The sequence below is a fragment of the Diadema setosum genome, chromosome 18, assembly GCF_964275005.1.
Source record: "Diadema setosum chromosome 18, eeDiaSeto1, whole genome shotgun sequence".
Taxonomy (NCBI): Eukaryota; Metazoa; Echinodermata; class Echinoidea; order Diadematoida; family Diadematidae; genus Diadema; species Diadema setosum.
In genome coordinates this window covers 37,516,129-37,533,940 of record NC_092702.1, presented here as the reverse complement: position 1 = coordinate 37,533,940, position 17,812 = coordinate 37,516,129, and the positions used below count along the sequence as shown (strand labels likewise).

General features: G+C 38.0%; 1 protein-coding gene across 2 annotated transcripts; it reads right to left on the bottom strand.

Moving 5' to 3' along the window:
- Positions 1–732: 732 nt before the first annotated feature.
- On the bottom strand, positions 733–16,755 carry LOC140241491 (synaptobrevin homolog YKT6-like). 2 transcript variants are annotated; one of them, XM_072321220.1, is made up of 8 exons: positions 16,618–16,755; positions 14,313–14,498; positions 11,095–11,177; positions 10,691–10,791; positions 9,890–9,994; positions 8,903–8,968; positions 8,395–8,496; positions 733–6,394 (listed from the first exon to the last, which is right to left on the bottom strand). In XM_072321220.1, exons 2-8 carry the CDS (start codon positions 14,414–14,416, stop codon positions 6,359–6,361), a joined length of 597 nt encoding a protein of 198 aa, XP_072177321.1. In that variant the 5' UTR covers positions 14,417–14,498; positions 16,618–16,755; the 3' UTR covers positions 733–6,358. The 2 variants fall into 2 exon arrangements, with proteins under 2 accessions (XP_072177321.1, XP_072177322.1); XM_072321221.1 differs by having other exon boundaries at positions 16,628–16,739.
- Between the last annotated feature and the right edge of the window lie 1,057 nt (positions 16,756–17,812).

Here is a 17,812-nt window from a genome sequence, read left to right as displayed (position 1 = left end):
ATCCATACATACGGATGACAATTTAGATTTATACTGTTGTTAATACATATCAAAATAGTAAAGATTAATAAAACAATCTGCGTTGCAAAATTTGATAGAGATATTTATCAGTACATAGCGTCAACCTGCATGGCATAAAATCATTTTAGTTTCCTATCCCGCTCCTTTTCTCCTCGTTCGATACCATGTTATAAAGTTGTTGTTGTTGTTTATTTTTTTGTTGTTGTTGTTGATATTTGTTTTTGGGGGGGTTTTTTAACATGAGGATCCTCTTAAAAACGGCAAAAACATGCTTGTCGAAAACTCGACAGTGGGTACGCCCTTTTCAGGGCCACACACATCCCGGACCAAGAAAGATTACGTGGTGCGCCGTTAAGCCTTCTACCACACAACTTTCTACCGCCATGGAAGCATTCCAAGATTTCAAATAGCAGGAATGTGTGTTGATTTCGTTAAAAAAAATAAAATAAAAATGGATATTTGTACAATTTTCTTCAGTGTGCTTTCTTTATGTAGTTGTCCTACTGTGACATCACGAATTTTGTAGCACTCTTGTCCCGCGATGGATGAACCAAAATTTTTACAATTGCACCGATTGTCCCATATTCATCCACCTTCACTGATGTGTTCCACTAATACGTTTATGCATTCACTCGACCCACACAACAATTGTTTCATTCCAAATACAATGTATTGCGGAAAAAAATAAGATGCTGGACAAAAATCACGATCTTGGATCATACTCTCATGCATTTTATGCTTTAATATATCAAATAATCCTCACGATGCAAATGCTTCACAAAGTTTGGTTCACATTAGACAAGTCGACAGATACTGAACTGTGACAAAAATATAGTGGCAGGTTGTACAATGGCTTTCACTACAGAGACTAAAGGTACAGGCGTTTTTCTCTTTTTTCTTTTTTGTTTGCTTGCTTGTTGTTTGACTGAATGGATCACATTCAGTTATTTTACAATAGCCTTTGACACGTGTGCAAAAATCGAGCAAACATTGTCATGGGCACGGACAAGCTGAAGAACACCCATTGGCTGAAAACAGGTTCCGTGCTAAAATAAAATAAACTGAACTGAACTGAACTGGTTACATTAGTTCTTGAAATATTCACTAAAACTTTCTGAAAGTATATTTCAATCTAATCAAAATATTTTGGGGCTCTCAATTTCAGGGTGCAGAACTATGTATGACTATGGATGGGAGAAAAATGTTTCTTGTGTGCTTTCATCATTAGAAAAAGGGCCGACTCACAAAATTGATACATGTATATCCGAAACAATGTGAAAATATCTGTTATCTTCAAAATTGACAGATGTGTTTTGCACATCTAAAAAACTGAACTGTTCATTTTTGCCAAATTTTAAGATAAATGCTTAAGAATTGAGGAAGTTAGCCCAAGCCACAACATTTTTGTACATTTTTTAATGTAACCATGGCAACAGTGTTTGACATGACAAAAGATGAAGCTTACACATCTACATAATCATGCTTACATTTTCCCAAACTTCAAGCCAAATGTCCAAAAACCAAGGTATTCAGCTCAATCCACAAATTTGCGTGTGCTTTTCAAAGTAAAATGCTGCTACCATTGTAATGCATTGTTCAGCATTGACAAAAGATGTGTTTTGCACACTGTACCTCAAATTTATATTGGTCCTTGCACCAAATCTAAAGTCAAATGTTCAAAAACTGACGGAGTTACCTAAATCTACAATATCTGTGTACGATTTTCATTCATAAAAATGTTGTTACCATGGCAACACATTGTTCAACAATGTGGGAAGATGTGTTCTGCACATCTCTAATTCATTAATTGGTCATAATCGTGCCAATCTAAAGTTAAATGCACGTACAGTGAGGGAGTTAGCTAAATCCATTTGCAATTTGTGTAATTTTCATCAAGATAATGCTATTACCATGACAACACACTGACAAAAACATAAAGTTTGCACATCTACAAGTACATACACAACTACAGCAGTAATATGTGCCAAATTTCAAGCCAATTCCTCAAAAACTGAGGGAGCTAGGTCAATCCACATAATTTTTGGATGATTTGTATTTGGATGGCAACAGATATAGAGTATTAACACTAAAAGTGTCTTGCATGATATCTTATCATAGCGATCATGTCTCTAATCCCAATCAAATGCTCAACAACTGAGACAGCAACTCAATCCCCCAAATTTTGTATTTTTAAACTGCTGATGCCATGGCAATAGATTTCTTAATACTAACAGTAAAGGTGTCTAGCTCACTACAAATTACACTGATCACATGTGCCAAATTTCAACTGAATTGCTTTAACCTGTGGAGGACGGGCTGATTTTGCTACAACACACATTTCCCATAGACACTTGCCAGAGTATACTCAGGACTCACCGGGTTAAATCTGAGTCGTTTGATCCACAACATTTTGTTTGATTTTTTTGAAAATATGTATTCTATTATCATGAACATGCATAGCTCTATACTGATGAAAAAGGGGTCTTGCACATCTAGGCCCTACCTATAATAGTGGTCACACGTGCCAAATTTTGGGTCAATAGTTTTCAAAATGTGAGAGCAGTTCGATCCACACAATTTTTCATCAGAAAGAAAGATCGACTGTTAGACCGCTCAACCGACCGACTCCCCAAACAATGGACCAATCAACTGCTCTGCCACCCGACCTCAGAGTGATTCCTATATATCCCCATACACACTATGTGTGGGTGGGGGTATAAGAAATATAAGACTTGAAGTAAATAACTCAAAGGCTACAGAGGGTGCAAATGCAACAAAAAAGGGTGCTGTGAAAGTGGAAGGCAATATATCAAAAAATATATCCGGCATATCTATGTAGTATCATGTCGTGCAAAACTTGAAAATATATATTACTGCACTATAGAAATACACTTACATAATGAGAGATATTGGCAATTGCATTTCATGTACAATACGTATATAAGGTCCTTTACTACACTTTATATTAAATACATTAATAAAGAGATAACATTACATTTTAGGGACTTACTATACAACCAGAACAAAACAAAACACTGCACAAAGTTGAGCTGATTTGATATCTCAGCACTGAAATTTACTTCATAAATGTCATAAGCTCTTGATTAGCCATCAATTTCTTTTATCTATCATTTTGTCCAAATGAAGAAATGAAGTAGATCTCAGTATTATGCGAGTTCAACTGTAACCCAACATCACATCACTGAGCCAATCAAAATAAAGATTTTTCTCCTCAGTGATACAAATCTGTTCTGTCTTTCCCAAATAAAATACATGTACAACTAGCTTTAGGTCTGCGCTGAGTTTTACCACCCACAACTTGTTTCTTGTTTCTGCAAAATAAAGCAACATCAACATGACAAAATAACTACATATCTCCTAAATGACAACTAAAGTAACTACACTGTTTGTTTTCATTGGTTCATTGGTTCTTTTCCCCATTCTTATCTCATTGAACAACGCAGTTCATTATCCTCTTTGACACAAAGAATCAAATAAGCCTTACTGTAAGTCTCAGTATGCAATAGTTTTTCCATTTATTCCTAGATACATGTACTTGATAACTCAGTCTCATCTGACTTGTTGCTTGAGTTATGGCTACAGAGTGACCTCCCAGCAACAGTTCAGTGTATCTTTCACCAAGAATTTTATCATTAATTGCCCAATAATTTCTATTTATCCTATTCAACTATGCTACCACTGCACATTCCAGGTGAAGTTAAGACTAGAAAATTACTTTGACCCTAATTGTCAGTGAACACTGGCCAAAAAGATTTTGTTGCAAATCTAATCTTCTAATCTACATTTCATATACAGGTGTAGTATACTTTGGGCCAAGTATTACCAAAATCCAGAGGTCTTTTTTTTTTCAATTATTTTAATGATACGTTGTTTATCTAGGGTGAAAAGGAGGCCTGAAAACACACTGCCTCTCAGAACCCTTTGATGCTAGGTCATAATAGGGGTAATACACAGACATGGTGATGAGGGCAATAAAGATACACTTAGGAACCCTGCATTATCATTTCAGTTCTATTAAAGACAGCCAATCCCTTTTGCATGCAAATTTTTGAAAAACTGGTGAGAACACTTAGGTATTGAAGAAAACACTATTTGGAAACCTCCTGTAAATTTTGACCTCAGGAGGGTCTTTACTTGTTTAGTTAAATTGACCGTTAAGATATGAATATTTTTTGCGAACTTCGCAAAAATTACAAATTTAAATACTAGTCTAGTTTTACAGACCTGTGTGAAGCACTTAGTTGTACAAGTAGTTCATGTAAGTGGTGTGCTCTTATTTGCCATTGATAACAAAGTAAGAGAAGCTAGTGAATTCTTCTTTTCTGACAGCTTTAACATGCATTATCTGTTGTTCGAAGTGTAAGTATCATATTACAACCACAGGAGGATTAATGTATGCAGCTGGGCCTAGTACACAGAATACGTTACGGTGAGCGTTTGGTGCATTATTTGAATTTTAATGGCTAACAACCTTCAAATATCACAGAAATGTTGTAGATTTACAATAGTCTTGTCATTCTGGTGGAATATATCATGTTCTGTGCTACAAAATTGTATTTGGGATGGAATGCGAAAGGGAAGGGCCATCTTTAATTTTGTAGTGTAATTCAGGTTTCCTGGTAAACTGGATCAAGAATCTATCAAGACTGTACAGAAACAAAAGTGACACACCAATTCAGAACAACACCAAGACGACATGTCTTAAACGGACTGATTTTGCTACAAAACACATTTCCCACAAACATCTGCCCGAGTACACTCGGGACTCATCCTCAACGGGTATACAAAAGTATACATGTTCTTCCGTTATCAAAACATCCTTCCAACTTAACATCCAGGCATGATTGCATGACAAATGCATGCTTAATGGTGTCACAGGGATTCTTCAATAATTTTTCATTTAAGGATATGTGCAAAACACCATCCAGTGGTCTAACACAATGTGCATGTGATTAAGTACAATGTTTTAGAAACCTCTTTGTTTTTTTAACTTCTAAAAATTTTACTTAGTGGAGCACATTGATCAGTATCACACTGGAAGTACGCTACATGTACACAGAGGAATGTTTGTTATTACTTCACTTATTGTTATTGATGATATCTATTAGACTTCTTCCTGCAGTAACAGATAAGACATGGTGCCCACTGCAGCCATGGCTTGCCATATAACTTCAACACTTGTTATGGCATGTCTTCATATAGCTTTCCATATATACTTGTCTTTATATAGCTTCCCATGTTTACCTAAGTTTCTATTCCTTATCGGGGGAGGGTGGGGCTTTTACCTAAAGACTGGCATCCTTGATTTTGGTTTGTCTCTGAATTGTGTCTAATAGTTTTCGTCTTTATGTCTTGAACCAGTTACCCTCTTGAGACCACCATGTGATACAAAGGAGACTCCACTCAAATAATAGCACATTTTCATGGATAACAACCAATAACTGTCCTTTCATTTTTTAAGAATGCTGACTAATTTATCCCTAAATACTACACAGATTGAATATTGTCATCCCTAACCTTTAAAATAAGGATTTCTGATGTGCCCCAAAAAATGGGTTACTATGCCTCCAGCACATTTTGGGGCAGGGAATAGAGTAGTCCATTTTTATTATACAGTGTACACTTATTCAATCTGCCATAGATAACAAATTTGTGAAACACATGTAGTGATTTGCTCTAGCAATTTCTAAATTTACATTACAGCCTAGAGGAAGTAATGTAAAAATAATTTACACAATATTTTCATTTTATATAATATAAAACTAAAGACTCACTTTCATATTTGAATCACATCGGATTTAACTGACTGTTCTTTTGATAGCTCCATTATATTTACCATACACACGTAGGTCAGAAATCTGTGTATCGTTGGAGAATCCATGCACATGTTGAGAAGAGTTCATTTGGTTTAACAAGCACTGTTTCTTTTCTTACAAGTTCTCTGTGTTTCCTATGCATTGGAAATGGAAGGCAAGACATCCAGGCATACCTCCCATGTCAATCAGCAACTCGCTGTGTTATGTGCAAATTTGCAACGAATAAACATAGATGTCAACAGAATGCTGGTGGTGAAAAAGTTCTGCAGTGTCTCTTGGCAACATTGGCAGCCATAGTCTTCAGTTCTGATTCTCATTGTACGTAGCCATCACTCTCTCTAATCCCATCATATGAATTCTTCCTCAAATTGTGAAAGTCTGTGTGGTGCCCTAAGGGGTGGGTTGAGCAGTGCAAGTACTACACAAAACAACGTAACTGAAGCGAAGCAGGTTGCGCCCAACTCAGCAGGTCACAGACATGGAGAAACTTGGAACGTTCATCACTGTATAACACAACAGGAGTTTGTTTTTCTTGCCTGCAGGAGTATGAGAAAGGCAAAAAATTGGATTGATTGGAAGAAGGAATACACACACATCAAAAACATTTGTTACAGAGCTTTACAAGAGATCTGGGGTGTGTAGTGCTCACCTGTGTATCACAAGTTCACATTCCACATATCCTTGCAGACTATCACCTTAGAGAAAACAGAGCAAATTTGGGGGCCTTGAGGGCCGGCCTGCAGAGGGGGCATGGTGTCCATTTGGATATTTTATCAAACTAGCCATAATATCTGCCAAGTTTGTAGAAAATTTGATTGTGAATTACATGTATAACAGGAAAAAAAAAATCATAATGTGAAGACGGCCCCCAAATTTGGTGCAGGCCCTAAGGGGGTCACCCTCAGGATCTGCCATATACTCAGAAATTTTTTTTTTTTTTTTCTATAGAATATCTCTTTTTAAAGGTTCTATAATTTGGGGGCACTGGGGCCCACTAGTGATGATACCTGCCAAGTTGACCACACGTTTTGTTTGTGTTTAAATGTCATCAAAATATGATGCCCGATGTATTGAGCAACATGTTCCAGATGAATTCCTCATTCCACTCACATCCCATCCGGGAACGCTACAATTTTCGTAAACCTTTCACTTCTTCAACTCTTAAGATTGCAATCCATATGTTTTACAGGTGTCAAGGAATGGAATTCTATTGATGGTGACCTTAAAATCTAGCACTACATTTTCTAGGTTTAAAGTTCTATATAAACAGACTGTATTTAGACAAATTATGCTATCCATGACTGACTAGACTTCCTTTCTTTCTCTACCTTTCTTTCGGAATTCTCTCATCTCTTTTTCTCTGTACACTTAGGATGGATGTGTGTGTGTGTGTGTGTGTGTCCTCCAACAAATTACGCCGGTATTTTTTTGTTTGATAACAGATGATTTAAGTACACATATGTGTTATTTCAATTTGGACTAATCTTCTGTATGTATTGGTCCATGTCACAACAAGTGTTGGTTGTTTGTATGTATTTTACCTTTTTTTTCTTTTTCTTTTTCTTTTTTTAGGACTCCAGCCACAAGCACATAATTGCTTCTTAGGAGTCCTGGCATGTATTTGTTTCTCTGTAATGACCTGTAAGCTGAATATCATTTTATATTTTGCCAAAATAAATGAATGAATGTATACACATGTTCATGTATGAATGTACCGGTGAATGTGTACTCTTTTCAACCGAATGAAGAAGTCATTCACGCAGCACTTACATTAAAATTTCCACTTACTGCTTTACTGTTTTCAAGTGCTCTTCAATCTATGTTTTGAAAAGTCTGTAAAACTGGCTTTTTGGGTTAAGAGTGCTTTCTCAAACAATCATTACATCCCGCCAAAAACTCTTTCACATTTTTAGATCTATTCAATAATTCCTGCTCTGTAGAACTCTAGTATTGACATTCATTTTCTTCAAAAGAACACTAACTGAAAATATATTTCTTTCCTTCATAGCACATTACATTTCCTCTGCATTTTTCTAGCTCAGTTATTACAGTGCACTCACGTTATAACGAACACGGTTATAACGAAATTCCGGTTACAACGAAATAAAATTTAGGGCCGCAACATTATCAACTCTATGTATTTTTATTGTTTATTCATTCGGTTATAACGAAATTTCATTATAACGAAAGAAAACTGCCGGTCCCGAGGACTTCGTTATAACGGGAGTCCACTGTACTATAAATTATATTTGGGACAAAAGTTTAGTGACCTGTGGCATTGACCTCTGATCCTGTCATGTCATTGTTGATATAGTATATTGACATATGTGATAATAATTGTTACCATACATACATTTCCACTGAACATTTCCAACTGAAGAAAAAGGACATTTTGGCAAACTTAGGGCAACCTAACCAATAGAATTCTATCACAATGAGTGAGGTTTTTGTGTGTACCTTAAGACAAACAACATATCAAGTTATAATCCATGCTATTTGTATCATATACATTAAGAAGGGAAGAAGGGAAACTCACTGTCTTGTAGAATGTCTTTGACTGTGCACTTAGATCATCTGATTTGGCAACCAGGTCATCGAGCTTTTCCCCTCGTTGTAACATAGATTCTATCGTACTGTGCTGTAAATGAAAAAGCATATCAGAGCTGCTTAACACTTCACCAAAAATGTGTATGTCTTACAAACAAATGGAATCAAGAGTAATGTGTTGACATTGTTATTTCATTTGTGCTTGTAGCAAGACTATTATCTAGGGAAGATCACCAATATTAAAGGATATATGATTTGAAACTAAATAATGAATTACTATGTTCTAGTTGTCTTTTCTCATTTAAAAAAGAAATAAAAAATAAGAAGACTGAGTTTTAAAAAATGAGCCGAGGGAGAGCAAGAAAAATATGAAAAGGGTTATGGACGCCCACCATGGACAACATTGATGTAAGACAACCAATGGACTCAGAGCAATAAGAAGGCTCACTCAGGTCACTGGTTCAAGTGAGCTGGAGACATATCAATGAGTAGCCTACCATTATCACTTTTGTCTCATCAAGATCTTTTTGGATCTTCATCATTGGATCAGCTTCGCTTGGTGTCTGGCGGGTAGGAAGTGATGAAGAAAGAAGAGATGATGCAGAAACAAGACAGCACAACATAAATCAGGGGTCAGCAAACAGCACTAACCCAAATGACAGCATGCTACACAAATGAGCTTTAAACAAAGCTTTAAATATTACTTTACGAAAATGGCCCAGAATAGTTAAAATTGGTACACCTGAGACTCTAGACCAAGTTACGAAAAACTGAGCAAAATGCACATTTATGTGTCATTTTTTATCAACTCACTTTTAATTGCACTAATTTATGACTGACTTGTTTGAGATACTAGCAGTTGCCAAATACCAGACTTCATATCACATGCAACACAAGAATAAGCTTTGCATGTTAGTATGTCCACAATCATCTGTGGAAGCTAAAGATTTCTGACATGTGATTACATCCAAACCCAGTCATAATGCATGTGTGTATCTACTCTACCAGCAAATAAATTTTGTGTTTCCTATGACTGATTTACACTTTTTATTGGGTACATACATGTGTACATACCATTTCACATAATGACTCGTTCTTCAGATAAGTACCAGGGTGTATTTTTCAAACAATGATATGAACACAATCATTTAACCATATATTGCTCATTACATACCACATGCGATATTCTCCTCAGGATCCTCCCTCCCAGAAGATACCAGTTCACATATTGAGTAATTCATGAATTATACATGTGTACTAAGTTTCTTCATGAATGTACTCTAAATCATTTTGCAGGTATTTGGATATACTGTACTAGTTTAATTGTGTGAAACTGTCACAATTCGGACTTTGGCTGCCACAATATATATATATATATATATATTTTTTTTTTTTTTGGTACAATAAACCATTTCAAATCAAATCAACACATGTATATTGAACATTAATTCCCATTCTATGCTATTGCTATTTGACTTCAATACCTGGTATCTTGAAAGATATCCTTCAAGGCCCCTGTAATCTGCACTGTTTTCCTGTAGTGTTGGCCAGGTCGATGGTGAGACAGCACTTGCAAATTCCTCCAGAATCTGGTACAAAATATACAAACATTGTTTTACCTCAATCAGTTTCTATGTGTGCCAGTGACTGAAACAAACTGCCAACTACTACAAATATATCTTCAGAATGATAAATTTACAAAATCTGTGACTCCTTTCATAACATGATTTAACTAAATCAACTCACCTTTATCATTAACCATAAAACATTCCGCCTCATACTTGATGAGCAAATCACTAATTTCAAAACACTGAAAGTTTTAAATGAAGTACATGCAGATCACATGAAACAGTGTGTGTATGTGAGAGAGAGAGAGAGAGAGAGAGAGAGAGAGAGAGAAAGAGTGAAAATACAGTCATGTGACATACACGTTATAGAATTTTCCTCTCACCATGTTCACATAAAGTTGAGTTGCCACAGTAATACAGTATAAGCAAATTAAATGAGACGAAGAAGTCAACTGCCTTCTCACTCTCCAATACAATTCACCCTCTCAGTTTAGAGCTGAGCAACTGCAACTATCAACACTAAAAACTTTAATACTGCCTAGTTATTAACTTTAAAATAAATGTTCTTTAATGGAGAGGATCATGGATGTTTTCTCAAACTTTATGTCAAAATTAGAAAATTCAGTGAAGATTTGTGTTAGTCAATGGCAGACTTGTGAGGAGATATCTTTCCCTCAGATATTCTCTATAGAAAGAAAAGTCTGGATGCTACCTCACCTTGTTGATGATGGTAAAAGCCACTCTTGATGGGTACTCAGCATCTGAGATGATGACACACGCTAACGAGTCTTCTCTGCACATCACATGGAAGGTATATTCTGATGGAAGATATGGAACCAAACACAAGTTCTTCACTACATTCATTCACTATTCATTTGGCTGATAATGACTTGTCTGTAGGATATCTCAAGTTTTGAAGTAAATCAAAACCTGAGATATCCCAGAGACAAGTTATCAGCAAAATGAATAAGTGAATAAATATATATTTAATTTAAAAAAAAGCAATTACATTAATCTAGTACAGAATCAGCTTAACAATGATAAATGGAATACAGGGTGAATCAGCAAGTCAATCTTTGTCATGTAAGGATCGATCATATTTACACAGTCCTTGTTCTTACCTTGCTCTTGTACTGATGCTCGTACTCTGGGTTGATTTCTTTCAACCACTATTTTGCTAGTAAATGTCATGAACTCTTGAACACTGTGAAAAGAATAAGGTAGAGAAAAAAAAAGTGCTTTCATGAGAAATCACAGAAATATTGCCTATTTTGATCATGGACAAGACAAAGGAAATACGGTACATCACAAGAAATGTCCTTATGTGGACTTCACATGACATTTCATTGATACTGGCCTCTTGCAGCAAGGAATCATAAAATATTCTTGCTGCCAGGCTGCTGTAGAGTTGATTGACCTCCATAGTAATACAACTAGTATCTTGTATATTTAGCACCTCTGTACATTGACATGCATTATCTCTCTATTAACAAGATGGCATGTTCAAAGCATAGGAGATTGATGATGAATTCTGCACTACAAGCTAACAACTTTCATGTGCATTTCCATTCCTTGAATCTTGGCTAGAGCTCCCAAAATTCACGAAATTATAATGAATGCGAAGATTCTGTGTTTTACAATATACTGAGGGTGATGCATTTGACAATGATCTCGGAGTACTAGAAGTATTTATAGTTATACAAATAGTGATTTAAATACATTGTAACTATAACATTCAAATGCCAAGCATATGCTGACAGTGACTTTTGCTAAAGTGTTTGGGGCGGGCAAGTACCTGAGAGACATGGAATTTTACTTTCTGTGTGAAAGATTGTCATTACTGTTGATATTTTAAAGCAGATCATTCAAGAATGTATCAGAAAGCAAAATCTTCAAACTCTAATGAAGACTGGGGTAACTTCAAATTATACAGGAAGAATATTCAAAAGAAGATTCGGGCTGCATACTGGTCTTACACTAACTGAATGCTTATAGATCCTGATGACAAGCATAAGAAGAATTTTTGGCGTTACATCAAAGCCAAGAGACAAGACAACACTGGCATACCACTATTAATATAGGAAAATCAAACAGTAACTGACAGCAGAGGGAAAGCAGGTGTCCTCAACGACCAATTCAAGTCTGTGTTTACCACCGAAAACATGAGCAATCTACCGTCGATGGGTTATACTCCACTTCCTAGTATTGAAGAGATACAAATATCTGCTGATGGTGTCTCCAAGTTGCTGAAAGGTTTGAACATCACCAAAGCCACAGGCCCAGATTTAGTTCCAGCTAGAATACTTAAGAGATGGCAGAAGAAATAGCGCCACTCCTAGCTTTCATCTTCCAGCAGTCTCTCAACACTGGCGAGGTACATGATTGGCGGATTGCCAATATAGCCCCTATTTTCAAAAAGGGTGATCGCAGCGTAGCCTCCAATTATCGTCCAGTTTCTCTAACATCAATACCATGCAAGATCCTTGAGCAAATCATCTTTAGCCAAGTGATGGACCATTTAGCACAATGTCCTTATTGACAGCCAGTATGGTTTTCGTCCCGGACGCTCCTGTGAGTCTAAACTCATCATCACAGCTCATGACTTTGCTAAAGCCCTGAATGACAAAAAACAAGTGGATTTAATCTTTTTGACTTTTCTTAACCGTTCGATCACGTCCCACACCAAAGATTACTTTTAAAGTTACATCATTACGGAATACGTGGCCCTCTCTGGAAGTGGCTTGAAAACTTCCTCACCAAAAGGTCCCAACTTGTTGTGGTTGACGGTGAAGCCTCTGAGTGGACAGATGTCATCTCAGGTGTCCCGCAGGGAACCATACTCGGGCCCTTATTATTTCTCACTTTCATTAACGACAGAACAGACTCTGTTTCATTCCCAATATGCCTGTTTGCTAATGATTGTTCAATGTATCGCGTAAAACAATGCCGAGGACTGCAGAGCTCTCCAGAAAGATCTTGATGTGCTGGACTCTTGGTCAGCTAAATGGCAGATGAAATTTAATGCTGATACAAAATGTAAGTGTCATGTAATGCAGATCTCTCATCGACGCAACAATGTTGGCTTTGACTATCATCTTGGTGCGGATCAACTCTTATCTGTGACTGAATATCCTTACTTGGGTCTAACCTTCACCTCAAAGCTCACATGGAAAACTCATATAAATAACATCACTTTGAAAGCAAATCGGATGCTAGGTCTCATCAAAAAAAATCTCAAACGATGTCATCCACACTTAAAAGAAACACACTTATCGTCGCTGGGGTGACAAGACCTCGTATCTCAAAAATGTCAAATTTTTTTTTTTTTTTAGCTTAATGGTCAAATAATGGGTCAAGTGATGTCCTCGCCAAATCCTAACTGTCTTACTCCAAAAATGAAGCCACCATGACATGTCAAAGAGAAGGCTTTCCCATTCACTATAGTGCTTTGGCCGCCATGTTTTTTCGCTCTCCTGAACATTTGACATTTTTGAGATACGAGGTTTTGTCACCCCAGCGACGTTATGTCTCTCTAGTACGACCACAGCTGGAATACTGCTAAACTGTATGGAACCCGTACCATCAGACCTACATCAACCTGATTGAAGCCATACAGAGAAGAGCTGCAAGATTTGTGAAGAATACCAACATATGGTACTGAGAGTGTAACTGCAATACTTGACTCACTGCAATGGGCCTTGCTCCAATCCAAAAGAGAAAATACCATCAAAATCATGCTCTACAAGATACTGCTATATCACATGACCTCATTGCAATCGATAAAGACTACTACATTCTCTCCAGTGTCCAACACGAGATTGAGAAGTTCCCATCCAGCTAGATTTCAGCCTCTTCCCATCCAGCTAGATTTCAGCCTCTCACAACATACTTTACCAAAGATGTGTTCAAATACTCTTTTATGCCAACAGCTGTAAGGCTATATGGAATGGTTTGCCGGTAGACATCATCACAGCTCCATCCCTGGACTATTCAGGGCATACTATCTCATCAAACTTCAGCTCCAAGGGATGGTTTTTACTTGAACTTGTACATATTATACCCCACCGGCTTCACACCTCAGCGTAATATATCCAGTTTTGGACATTGCTGAATATCCACGAACAAGAATGCATAATTATCACTATACTGTACAGTAGATACAGAAACCTTGCCTTAGTCGAAGGTCTTTTCAAGCCCTCTTCTCTTTATATTCTATTAATTTTAATCCCTCATATGTCAAATTTTCTCCAAGTCGAAGCTATTTCTTCAGTCCAAATACATTGGACTTAGGCAAGGTTGACTGTACTATACTACTATACTTAATTCCTTAGCATCATACCTGGATCTCTGGAAGTATCCAAAGGATGACAAGTCATGGACTGCCTTGAGAACACGAACTCTTGAAATGCCTTTGTGTAGAACACTGATTGAATACAGCTTCATGATTTCTCAGTTTCAACTGGGTAGGCTGGCAGGAATCCTTGGATGTCGTACACCTTGTACACCCTGCAGAATCAGCAGATATCTGTTAAAAAAGTGTGATAATTATTTTTTTTCATTAAGATGGTCAGTTTACATGAAAGAATGATTACTATTGCAAATGCTATTTACTGATGAAATCTTTCTGCCCATCATCTTTCAAATACCATGTAAACTCTATGAAGCATGCATGGTTACACAATTTGCTCAACTGCAACAATTGTTTGTGGCCTTTGGTCTCATTTTCTCCAAGGATGTCATCAAGTCAAAGTCCAACATCCTGGATGCGAAATCTAAAAGTCCCTATCAATGCTATTCTTCAAAAATTATAGACGTCTGGACAAGATGAATCTAACGTTAGAGTCTCAAACGTCACAATATGCGGTGGATGCCTTCATCTAAACATTAGAAAGAGGGCGAGGGAAGGGCAATTGTGCACTTTACGGCCCTATATTATCAGTGTGACATTTTACCCTAATCGAGCAGTGCATGCGAATTCGAGTACCTATCAGGTACTCAAGTTCGACAGCGTGTCTTCCGGCACTGTACTGTGTACATGTGTGTGATGAAAGCACTTACGGTACGCCACATGGTTGCTCTATAAACGTCTTTTGCTGCAAGGCGCGGCGTGATCGAGTGCGAGCAGACCCCAGACAAACAGGATGCTGTGCATTGGCACACAACGGAATGCAACGGTAAACTTCCGTGCTTCAATCATGATTTTATTATGAATGAATTCTGCATAATATATCTTAAGCAGGGGATCACTAATTAACCTATTTCAGAGGACATATGTCCACTCGCGGCCTTGGCGAAATTATTCTGTGAAATCATAATAAAAAACCCTCAAAATCTTATCCCGATTTGTCCGTCTGTTAGTGTTTATTTCGTCCAGGCCTACAATACCGTTCGCCGAGCCCAACCAGACGCTGTGCGAAGTGTGTATAGCTACCTATTTACGGGCAGCCATTACATGGACACACACACACACACACACACACGCATGCGCCTCGCCCGCGGCCGCGTAGTTGGTTCGCGCGCGATCGCACAGTGTTTGATGTGTCGACTCCACAGAAGCGCAGTGAGCGAGGCGGGCTTTTTGTGACCCTATCACTTGTCAAACGGCGTTCCATGCCATACAGCAAGAAAAGCTCGCCAGCTGCTTAGTGCGTGGTGGTTCATAGGATATTATCACTGTCTCACCTTGGCATACGGCGAATAAGGTACTGATAATATAGGGCTGTAAAGTGCAAGTGCACAATTGCCGAGGGAAGGATGTGATATTACTCGCTGACCACTGTTTGTGTAAAACAAAAACCCACTCACTGCTACTGTACTGCTACTGCACTGGGCACTACTGCAAGCTGTTTCACAAGATTCGTACAATTGTCGGCCTATAGGCCTAGATTACACATAGAATAGTGTCTAGATTCTACTACTCAGAGTCATGGTTAGAAAGAACTAACTAGGTCCATACACAGCCCAGTCGCTGTAGGTAGCGACCTGTATTCGCACAGCGTACTAACAGCGTCTGGTCGGAGGGGTGTTTCACAAAGCCGTTCTTAAAGTTAAAGTTAAGATTAAGAAGGACTTAAGTGCAACTGGTGATCAGTTCTTGCGTGCTATACTTATCAGAATCTCAATAATTCAGCACAAGAACTGATCACCAGTCGCACTTAAGTCCTTCTTAACTTTAAGAACGGCTCTGTGAAACACCCCCCCCCCCCAAGCTAGGTTAGAACCTAATTTACTTGGTAACGTTAGGCCCTACTAGGCCGGGCCTGAGTCCTACTACATAAATAACGTAAATTTACATTCAAAGTGGTTGTAAATTTAGATCTACATTAGACTACAAGTACCGGTACTCGTAAACCCGCCGCGCCCGCCCATCTGTACGTGCAGTTTAACTGTTAACTGTTAGTGTAGGCCTACTGTTACTGTTACGGTAACAGTTGGTTGACTCGAGAGACAAAACTCTGTTTATAACCCGAAACCGTAGGCCTATGCACTATTCTATATGGTATAGATCTAACGTTAGACTCTATAAACCATACAGTTTCCCTCTCCAATGACAATGGTTTCGAGACGAGACTCGGCTCTCCTACTCCCAGCCTCTCTATAAATTGCCTCAAATAGGCCTAACAGTTATATCAGACACTTCTTACCTATAATAACACACACTGAATTCCTGTCGTTGGTCAGAGAATCATGAGGTCGCAGTTATCGCACCGTCTGTTCGCTCTATCGAGGAAGCCCTTTAGCTTTCCTGCCGAATTTGTACTCAGGCTTAGGCAATGGTAAGAATATTCAAAGGTACACGTATCACGAAATACACTGTAGGCCTACATGTAGACTCTACGTCGTCTTTGGTCGTTTTGTGTACAAAACAAGAGGGCTGTAGCTGGTATGGATCGCATGCACAGCGCACCACAGCCACAGAACTATATGACTCGTACAGGCTTTCACAGTGGCGCCACCGGACAGCACGTTCATAGATCGGGAATCTCACTCGTATCACCGGGGAATCGGGACACGTCGCGGGTGGATGCGTCATCGTCACGAAAGAAATAAAACTGACAACTCAACAATGACAACGTCAAAAATATGCAAGCTCAGTATAATTTGCGGTAAATACGAACGTCTATAACACAAACAACTCAACTAATAAATTTGAAATCTAATATCAGTTTAGTAAAATATGGTGTTGTAAGAAAAATCTACTCCACGACATTTTTTAATGTAAATCAGATAGAGCCGGAGGTTCGAATGGTAACGACCCGCCTCAGCTTTATAGGCCTACATGGAATTAAATTTGCATGGAGTATGCATGTCATTTTTTTTATAATACTTCGCCTCCTTTTGCTCGCTCTTAATCGTGGCGATCGTGTGTTACGAGATATCTTTTGTTTCATTTTAACCAAATGGCTATTATTAGACGAATTGACTGTAGACCAAATAGTAATTAAACCAATTACAATTAGACCAAACAGTAATTGGACAAAATGATGACTAGACCAACTGGTTATTAGACCAACTGATATTAAACAGTCTATCAGACCAACTGGCTGTCATTAGACCAAGTAGAGTGTAAACCGATCCGGACGATAGCCTCTTTGAAATGGTTGTTTGAAGGTTAAATATAAATTAAAAACTCGTCTTTTAATATTACATGAGAAAAAGTACCAACGCACCCTTTCGGCAAAACCGGGGGGGGGGGGCCTTTGGACGAAGGGTGGGGTTCCAGTCAACGCGACGCGACCCAACGCTCCCAACGCACCCTTTCGACAAAACCGGGGGGCGTGTTTTTTTTAGACGGCACAGATTGGGGACCCTATCCCTATAAACCTAACCATAATCCTA